The 10,310-nt window shown below is 44.5% G+C and overlaps 1 protein-coding gene across 1 annotated transcript; it reads right to left on the bottom strand.

The window, feature by feature from the left end:
* Window positions 1–702: 702 nt before the first annotated feature.
* Window positions 703–10,049, bottom strand: LOC120732507 (CD59 glycoprotein-like). The gene is made up of 4 exons (XM_040030178.1): window positions 9,899–10,049; window positions 8,682–8,783; window positions 8,450–8,523; window positions 703–1,783 (listed from the first exon to the last, which is right to left on the bottom strand). The coding sequence occupies exons 1-4, from the start codon at window positions 9,957–9,959 to the stop codon at window positions 1,661–1,663; spliced, it is 360 nt and encodes a 119-aa protein (XP_039886112.1). The 5' UTR covers window positions 9,960–10,049; the 3' UTR covers window positions 703–1,660.
* Between the last annotated feature and the right edge of the window lie 261 nt (window positions 10,050–10,310).

The following is a 10,310-nucleotide window of genomic DNA, read 5'->3' as shown; positions in this document are numbered from 1 at the left end:
GTCAGGTGGGCTGTGTTAACAATGCTGGTTTCAGACAGTGTTCCCGGGCACATTTGGTAAGCAGCACAATCATGCTGATGAGGAATGCAGTGTGGTCCACAGGTGTCCAATAAAGGAGTGCAGCCTCGTCCCACACACACACTCTGGTGTGACGAACTGCAGACCATGGGGAAGTCTTTGTGTTGTTTATGAAGTACTCCACAGTCTTTTAAAACCTCTGCCATCTTTACCTCTAAACATCTTTACCCCTAACCCTACCCTAACTTATTACCAGCTGAACCGTCTTGCTTTTTCAGACATTTTTGCCTTGTGCCAACTTTATTGGGACCTGCAGCAAGCATCAAATTTAGTTTAAACATTTGTTATTTCTGTTCTGTAGTGAATTGTAGTGAATCTTGCCTCATGTGACTGAAAGTCTTTAAATATTTCACATTGAAAGAACTTTTGTGGTTGTAACAGTCTTGTTTCCTCTGGGTTAAAAAATGATTCTGACTATGAAAGCTCAGCCACCGGGATCAGTCAGTTGTGTTGCCGATCGTGGACTAATAGTGATATCACACGATTCCTGCAGTAGAAGGAATTGATCGATAGATAGATAGATATAGACGTCAAACCTGAGTCAGCCAGCAGGGGGCAATGCTGTCCAACTCTTCAGCATCATCATCAGGTTTTACAGAAACACAAACATCAGAGACTGCAGACTGCTCTGAAAGCAGCAGAAGGCCTTTAATCATTCAAATGTAGTCACACCATCAGAGATAACATTATTTTGACTTTATTTTGAAAGACAGGAGCAGAAACCTTTATTCATGCACACAGAGATGAGTGAGAGCAGCTTTCAGGGCTCGGCGTTAGCTTTGACTTTACTGAAGGTTTCCTCTTATGCTTTGTGCTTCTGCAAACAGCAGCAGAACAAACACCACACAAATCATCATTTAAGGGTTTTAGTTTTATTTAAGCAGCTGCTTCGAGGAAGGCCTTCAGGCTTCTACAGAGAGCTAAACCTCAGTCACATATCAGCTCAGACGCAACGTTCAGAATCAGAGAGGCTTCCACTTCTTATCTATAACTGAACCTCCAGAAACCCAACAGAGAGAAACCCAGTCAGAACCTGCCTGAGAATCTGTCTGATTTAAGTTCCTGTCTGTGATGCAGAGACAGCCACAGGGAGCTGCTCACAACTTATTTTATTTTGAAAATCTGACTGAGAACCGCAGAAAGAGCTATGTTGAAGCTGTAGTGTGTAAGTGTGAAGTACACAAGTGGGTTAAAATGAATAAAATCTTCATGTTTTCTCACAAACACTGGCCTGAAACATCAATCACTCCCTCAGTGCAGGTCTCGGTCAGTCTTCAGGTGTTTGTGATGCGTCTTTGCTGAGATGTGACTGATCAGCGATCGATCAGGCTGAATATTCATGTTTGATCAGCAGCTGGGATGCTGCAGGATTCACTTTTAAACATTTATGGGAGCTTCGTGATCGATCAAAGGTCGGGATGTTGGATCTTTAAGGCTGAAACTGATCGATTAATTATCAATAATGTAACAGAGTGAGGAGGACTGGCTGATTGATCAGTGAGCATCAGTACTGCGATTGATGAGAAGCTGCCGTGGTTAAAGAGGACTCAGGGGGGCACCGCAGAGCTGCTCAGGTCGCCCTTCAGTGGATGCACCACCACATGACCGCCAGCGAGGCCAGTACACCAATCACAGAGCTTGTTGCAGAGGAGGGGGCGGAGTTACACAGGTCAGAGTTGCAGCACTTGAAGGTAAAACTGGAAACCTGGAAGTAATTGATGATGTCACAAATCAGTGATCAGACAAAACACGCACAGCAGTAGGAGCACATTCATAATCAATACACTGATTCCTCCTTGTTAGGGTATCGATCACACTGGAGTCTGGACTCCAGAAACTTCAAGAACTGCAGGAACCTTCAGGAACCTTTAAGGCGGTTCTAAAGGAGGGTTTTGAACGTGCCAGAGGAGAAGAGTTTACAACAGCACTGCAGTTATGTGCAATGTTCCCTCTAAGATGCGCGCGTGTGCAATTGTGCACTGCTGGTACGCTCTCTGCGCACAGAAAAGCTGCGCACAAAAAAAAAATCTAACCTGAATTGAGATTAAAATTAATACTTTAACAATTCAGTTTTGCAGTGTTAGTCAGTGAGTGACTGGCTGCTCCCGTATGGGATTAGAATGATGCCACCTTATCCCATAGTCCAGCCAATGATGCGATGCACATTCGTATATACGCAGCTAATCAACGTGGTTGACAGGCTATGACAGCGTCCTTATGTGCCGGTGTTTTAGCAAAGCGGCTGATGTGGAGTGAAGCCACGTTAATGACAACGTGTACAACCATTGGAGATGTGAGCAGGACAGACGGAACAACTGACGGACAAAGTGTGGACTTTATACCAGTTTTTAAACTGTGTTGATCGGCCACGTAAAACCAGAGTTATGATAAAATATCTGCAATGTTTGGTTTTCTTCCTGAATACTGTCGTTGTTTATATTTACTGCGGGAAGAAACGGTAAAAACGGCGTTTTATAAGGAAAACGCTCGAAAGCCTGTGAGCAAAAACAACCCCCCCCCCCCCCACACACACACACACACACAAAAGGCATTTAGTTGTTAAGGGAGGGTAAGGGAGGGGGAAGTTTTAGGAGTGATGGCATGTTTGAGATGTGAGAGATTTGAGACGTTTAGCACAAATCTTGTGTAGTTAGTGTGTAGTTAGTGTGTAGTGAGTGTGTAGTGCAGTCAATAGTTTTGTTGTGTGTCAGAACAATGAGGCGCCTGCTGAGTGTTACAGGTGTTACAGCAGTGATACATCTGCTGCTGTCAGGCCTGCAGGTATCAGGCTGTTGTTCTCCTTCATCTCATAGTGGACAGAAACTATTTTTTGGAGCGGCACAAATAATTTGTGTGGCATCAGATTTGATGCAGAACAGCTGATTGTTCTGTAAATAGTTTATTTTAAAAAACGCCTTGGCTGCATTTTTAGGTAAACAGCTGCAAAAAACTTTGTTGTTTGCAAAACTCAGTTATTTTTTTGAAGAAGTAACTATATCATTCATTGCCCAACATTGGTCATTATTTACTGTATTTTACAGACAGAGTTACAGACTCTCTAACTGTTACGTTCCCCTGAGGGGTCTAGGCGTTGAGGGGGAAGTAACAAAAAGTGTCCAGGTCAGAAAAAGGAGACAAGGCATGAGGGTTAAATTAAGGAGTTTTATTAAAGTAGCTCAACTAAAAGAGACGGACAATCCGCTATCACCATTTAAGGAAAACAAACAAAACTCAGGCATTGGTCAACAAAGTACAACCTAAGTCAAAAAGAGTGCAGCTCACTAGCTGAAAACCACAAAAACACAGCTCACTAGCTGTAACCACACTAATGGCACTCTGGCCCAGAGCTCACCTTTCCCTGGGCTTAAATACTTTAAATTACTGATGTGAGTCAGCTGTGTAACAGGGAAAGGTGGCACCTCAGGCAGAAGAGGTGGTGGGACACGCCCACACAGGCACCTTCAGGAGGAGGCCCTGCTAACCTCCACCATCCAACAAAGAACCTGTGTTTTGATTCATTGCTGTGTAGAGTTTCTTTGACAAAGTGATTTGCAAGTATAACCTCGTGTGTGTGTGTGTCTGGCGTTAGTACTTCAATTTTGTAAATAGCTGTAAATAGATTTGTCAAGTAGCTATCGTGTATTTTGTTCACCTTGTATATATCCTTCACTGCAGCAGCCTAGTAGGCGTGAGAAGCCATTTTTGTTGATTAAGTTTTCTCCTGTTTTTCATTTAGAAAGTTAGGTAAGTGAATTGTCTTTTGTTTGGTTTTCATTTTGTGTAGGAAAGCGTAGGGACCATTAGGGAGTTTTGTTTGTTATTTTTGGCACTGCTCACTGCTGAAGAAAATAAATGGCTGCTTAGCACTTTAAAAAGATATTGTTGTTGGTGTTCTTGCTTGGGTGGTGTGTGAGTGGGCCAACTTCTTGTTGCGTTCAATACTCGCCTAGACTAAGAACGTAACATTAATTAATTGCATAACTCAGTTACTTTTTTGAAGAAGTAACTATATCATTCATTGCCCAACATTGGTCATTATTTACTGTATTTTACAGACAGAGTTACAGACTCTCTAACAGACCACAGACTCATAATACAAGTCAGAGCTTTATAAATATATATAAAAAAGAAAGTTGTGTTTTCAAAATTGGAGTTGAAGTTATTTTTACTTCCAATAGTGTTAACATGCTACACATTTCATCAACAAGATCTTCTTTAAATTTTCATTGCAAGTGGGCTGAAGCAGTTAATTAAAAGTCGTCTAACATAAACGCTGTAATTTGATTATTTTAATAACCATGTAACTTGGATGCTGGCGTGACCACAGTGCACACGTCTGCTGTTGCTCACAGTGGTCCAAGGGACGCTCAGGGAGTTTGTGTGTTCACTCAGACACATGAAACATTAGAGGGAACATTGTTTATGTGATGTTATTTCTTCAGAGAAATCTCGAAGAACGGAGTTCAGATTTGTTTTTACATTTTGGATTTTGGATTGTTTGTTCAGCCACAGCTCTCTGATTTTTACAGGTTTGTGAGGAGGACTCATGAAGCATAGACTGATTATTGAAAATGTCTGTGCGGGTTCTCTGTGGCGGTCTTAATCAATGGAAGTGAAAAAAAATGAAGATGCCTCTTTGATAAGAGGTGAAATAGCTTCATGAAACATCTGTTGAGCTGTGACTTTTTGATTATTCGAGGGTTTTTTTGCAGTGAAGTAAATCATCTGCATTTGAAGCAAAGCTTTCTTTAAACTATCAGCAGCCTCACTTTAGTGTAAAATACAGATGGTGTGTCTCAGTGAGGTCCATGGATGCACAGAGTTAGCTAAACCCTCTCATGTGTTGGTCCAGACATGGGATGTCAACCTCATTTTACACTGTGGGCTGGAAGTCGACCTTAGGTGGGCCAGATCCTCTTTATTTACACATTTAATGCCTGACATATATAAATAGTTAAATTTCAACAGCATGTTTGCATGATGAAGAAAAAAAAATGCTGCTCGAATTACATTTACAAAACATTTTTATAGTTAATAAGGAAAACATGGAATTTTTCTATTATTTCATGACTTTCATGAACCGTCATGGGGGAGGTTTCTATGAGTAACAATAAACCTAAAAAACGTATGAAAATACAGCTCAAAATTTAAAAAAATCATGCCCTTCTGTACATTTTGCAAAGGCCTCATGTGGGCGTCTTTGCTGTGCCTGATTTTGGCCCCCAGGCCTTATGTTTGTTACCCCTGGTCTAGACTCTGAACTGAACACTTCCTTAGCAGAAAAAGTCCTTGCAGCTAAAATGTCCCAGAAATAAAGAAATGTTAAAACTCGGACATGTCCTTAAAGGAAATATTTGCATCGGTATCCCGGCGGACCCACTGACTGGGATCGGTCAGTGGGTGCGCTAATGGAAACATTTTTTTGGGAAAGGTTCACTTCAGGCTTTTAATGAGCCACATGAGGTGATAACATTTGTTCTGGCGGGTTTTGAAAAATCAGCCATTTTACTGTGAAAGATGTGACTGTGCCACTGTAACACATCTGACCACCACACCATCCTGCTGGCCTCTTGATGGCTAGTCATTGATGGCTAACACTCTTTACAAACTGGAACAACTAACTCCGGACTCTCCCAAATTCATCCTGGGTAATTTCAACCACTGTTCCCCTGACAAGTCGCTTAAAGGATACCAACAGTATGTTACATGCAGCACACGTCAGGGGAAGACTCTGGATAAAAGCTACGGCTCTGTACCAGATGCATTTAAAGCCTTACCCCTCCCCCCTCTCGGCTCAGCAGACCACCACACCATCCTGCTGGCCCCTGCTTACAGCCCAGTCATCAAGAGGATTAAAAAGGTCACCAAAAACATCAAGCAGTGGACAGAGGAAAGTATCCTCACCCTACAAGGATGTTTCGAAGCCACTGACTGGGACAGCCTTCTTTCTCCCTCTGATGACATCGACAAATAGGTTGACACGATGACATCATACATCTCCTTCCGTGTTGACAAGATTATCCCCTCAAAAACAGTCTCCATCTACCCCAACAACAAACCCTGGATCACCAAGGAGCTCAAGGAAATCCTTAATTAAAAAAACAGGACTCTCTTCACCGGCTCTGCACTGGATAAAAAGGAGGTCAACAGGGAGGTCAAGAGGGCCATAAGAACTGCTAAACTGGAGTACAAAAACACTGCTGAAAAAAAATTCACCACAGCGGACCTCCGCTCACCCTGGCAGGGCCTCAAAACCATGGCCTCTGTGAATACTGTGGTCACCACCCCCAGAACCATCCAGGTGGAGGGCAGCAACCCCTCCTCCCTCCCTGACGACCTCAACGCTTTCTACACCAAGTTTGAGACGGACAACATGGCCCAGCTTGAGGAGTCCAGATCCTCACTCAAACCTGGCAGCTCTGCACTCACCTTCAGGACTGAGGACGTGGTGAGAACCCTCAGGAGGATCAGGGAGAGGAGCTCACCTGGCCCTGACAACATCAGCAGTCGAGTTCTGAGGCACTGTGCAGGGCAACTAGGAAGTGTGTCCCGGACTCTATTTGAACACTCAGTTGACAGTCACACCGTCCCCCAGCTGTGGAAACACTCCACAGTCATCCTCATCCCCAAAAGAAACAACACAAAGTCTCTGAATGATCTTCGTCCTGTGGCCCTCACCTCCCTGGTGATGAAGGCCATGGAGAAGATCATAAAACAGCACATCGTAAGAGCAACTGACCCCCTGATGGATCCACTCCAGTTTGCTTACTGTGCACGCAGAGGTGTCGATGATGCAAAACTCTTCATCTCGGACTCCATCCACAAACATCTGGAGCTCCCTGACTCTACCAGACTTCTGTTTGCTGATTTCTCATCAGCGTTCAACACTCTGCAGCCTCACATCCTGGCCACTAAACTTTCCTCCCAATTTCACCTGGATGTTCAGTGGATATTGGACTTTTTGACCAACAGGACGGGTCAACAACTCTCTCTCCGGTCTCCATTCCACCTCCACTGGCTCCCCCCAGGGCTGTGTGCTCTCCCCCCTGCTCTTCATCCTCTACACTGATGACTGCAGATCCACACAGCCCAACTGTCACCTGGTTAAATATGCTGACAACACAGTTCTCCTGTCACTGCTGTCAGGCCCTCACAACACCACGGGCCCGCTCTGCAGGAGTTTGTAGAGTGGTGTGACAGCTCCAAACTTGAACTGAACGTGAGCAAAACCAAAGAGATGGTGGTGACCTTCTCCAGCAGGCAGAGGGATCTGGCTGCTTCAGTCACCACCACCATCCACGGGAAGCCAGTGGAGGTAGCTGAGGTGTACAAACACCTGAGAACCATCTTTGACAACCTCCTGAGATTCTCTGCCAACACAGAGGAGATTCTCAGGAGGTGCCACCAACGGCTACACCTCCTTAGGAAACTCAACTCCTTTTGAGTCAGCACAGCCGTCATGATGACTTTTTACTACGCCTTCCTGGAAAGCATCATGACCTTCTCCATCACCTGCTGGTTCCACTCCCTCAGCCTTCATACAGGAACAGACTGCAGCACACTGCATCAATGTGCTCTACAATCATTGGCCTGTCAGAACCCTGGCAGGTTTCAGCCAACAGGCCCTCAGACAGGCAGCCAAAATCATCAACGACCCCTCTCACATTCTTCACCCTGCATTTCAATGGCTCCCCTCTGGGCGACGCCTCCACTGCATTTCCTGCAGGACTGAGAGGAGGAGGAGCGCCACCTTTGTCCCCAAAGCAGCTCTGCTTTTTAACTCCAGCTGATGAGGCCATTTCCCACACCCAGAAACATAAACTACTCTACACTCTTGTTATACTGCCGACACTTTACTCACTTTTAGTCACTTACAGTTATTTATTCACCTATTCAGTCACTTTAATTTTAAAACTGTGTATGTATTGTATATTCTGTGTATTTATTATCTCATTCTTATTACCTGTTTGTGCCCTGTCCTTATCTTCAACGTCATGCTGCTCTGTTGTATCTTAATTGCCCCTTGGGGATAAATAAAGGCTTTCTGATTCTGATTCTGTACTGGTGTCAGTGGATGCTCTGATGGCACAAAGAGGAGCTTCATCACATCAACATCAGCAGCAGAACAGAGCGGCTCAGTCTGCGGGGGCCTCAGCACTGATGCTAGCTGTTACCATCAGAATAATGACTGGAGTTCAAAACCAACGGGTTATTCTATTCAATTCAAATACTTTATTGACCCACAAGTGGAAATCTGTTTAGCAGCAAGGCAACAATAAGAGTGAACAAAACAATAACCACAACAACAACCACTTCCACTCTAACCCTAACATAGTTCCACTGAGGCTCAGGGGTTAAAGGTCAGAGGTACCTGGGGGAACATCTGTGCCAGCCGGCCGTACTCACAGTCCGAGTACTTCATACACTGACGGTACGTCATCCCACCTGCAGGACAGAAACATTAGAAACATGAGTAGAACCTTGGAGGTAAGAGCTGCTGGGCTGATTTGCATCCAGCTGGAGGATCAGACGTGGAGCATCTGGACTTACAGAGGTCAGGAACAGTTCTATAGGTGAACAGGTAAAAACAGGTGTGACTGTACCTCTCTCCCTGAGCGTGAGGCAGGCGTCGTCATAGCTACACTCTCGCTCTTTGGTGCAGCTGGCTGTGTAGTCCTTACAGCTGTAACAGCGGATGGCTGATCCTGAAACACACCACACATCTGGATTACAACATGTCCACTCAGGGCTCTGAAGGCCATCTGAGTGGGAACAATGATCAGAAACATAAAAAAGTGTTCCCTGCCTTCTAAAATGAATCAGAACCAAGACTTTCAGTCCACACTAGTTCTTCATCTGATCAACGTGAAACCAGCTCCAGCCAGGATGAGGGTCCAGGTCATTAGGGTCGTCAAATAATTACAGGTTAAATGAGCAAGAATCTTAAACACAGTCGGACTTTCAGCTCTGCAGACACTCCAAACATATTGAGTCAGGTAACAACAGGTCATCACTGACAGAGGCTGATTATTCCCATAGAGCCAGTTCCTGTCACAGTACAGCCTTCCTGTTAATGAAACGTTAACTGTAGACTCTACATGGACCTACAGCCTCCTCACACCTGACCGCAACATCTGTGGTCACATCTGCAGTTTTATCCCATCAATCACCTGAACCCGTTAACCAGACTCAGACCGATTCACCATCTGCCAAATGACTCTGACTGTATCGGAACTCGGGCTTCACGTCAGACCCCAGTTTACTCAGAACAATCAGACCCTGGATATGCATACATCACGACTTCCATTCCTTAACTTTCTGTTATCCACAGTCAGAGAGCAGTGCCCTAGTTTAAAACCAACAAGAGTGTACGAATAACTGTTTCCACGTGGGACTCGAACTACAGTTTGGAAAAAGAGAAAAACGTCATCTTTTCTAAAGCTTCATGAACAAAAAGCCACATTTAATCTGAAGCTCTTCTTTTCAGCCCACAGTATCCTCATAAATGTGCAAAACCTTATTTCTTTATAACCATTTTCATTAGTTATGATTTAAACCAACAGCTAGCAGCCGCACCCATCACCCGTCCCACTCACTGTGAATGCTTCCTATTCAGCACTTTCAGTATCGTTCAGATACACAGGGACTGTTGAGCTTTTGTATTCAGTTTCATTTACACAGCAGTAAATCACAACAGCAGTCTCTTCAAGGCTCTCTCTGTTTTACAGTAAAGACCCTATGTTTATAAGTATATATGTATATGTTTAAGTATATGTATATAAAGTCTACAGAGTCAGACATGTGAATGAATCAAACATACCCAGTCCGATCAGAGTGCAGCAGATCACCAGACAGATCCCCAGGGTGCTCTTCATTTTCATCTCTGCACAGCTCACAAACTCATCTGTCAGAATAACAGAGCAGGTCCACGGCTCATCCAGCAGCAGCTCTGATGATGATGATCAGGAGGAGGAGCGATGACTGACTCTCATCAAGGCTGAGTGTAGCTCAGAGGCCACACCCACTGGATGGAGCCTGTGCCATCATCTTATAAACAATCACATGCATTATTTCCATGGGTCTGCGGTCTGCAGTCACCATGAACACCAGGCGTGTCCTCAGTACCAGCAGTCACAGAACCTCTAGTGTCAAACGTTCGGTCCGTTTCTTTGGTGAGTTTGTTCCACTGCAATGTTCAAACTGACACGTTCAGCAGGAAGTTTACAGTTTGC

The sequence above is a fragment of the Simochromis diagramma genome, unplaced genomic scaffold (genome assembly GCF_900408965.1).
Source record: "Simochromis diagramma unplaced genomic scaffold, fSimDia1.1 OVJJ01000334.1, whole genome shotgun sequence".
NCBI classification, from domain to species: domain Eukaryota; kingdom Metazoa; phylum Chordata; class Actinopteri; order Cichliformes; family Cichlidae; genus Simochromis; species Simochromis diagramma.
The sequence above is the reverse complement of the archived record's forward strand: the minus strand, read 5'-3'. Positions and strand labels throughout refer to the sequence as shown.

Excerpts from the sequence above, each read along its gene's own strand:
- LOC120732507 (XM_040030178.1), bottom strand. The coding sequence starts at position 9,959 with ATGAAAATGAAGAGCACCCTGGGGATCTGTCTGGTGATCTGCTGCACT. Across the intron at positions 8,784-9,898 it reads CTGCACTCTGATCGGACTGG|GATCAGCCATCCGCTGTTAC; the intron begins GTATGTTTGATT and ends GGTGTGTTTCAG. Across the intron at positions 1,784-8,449 it reads TGGCACAGATGTTCCCCCAG|GTTTCCAGTTTTACCTTCAA; the intron begins GTACCTCTGACC and ends AATTACTTCCAG.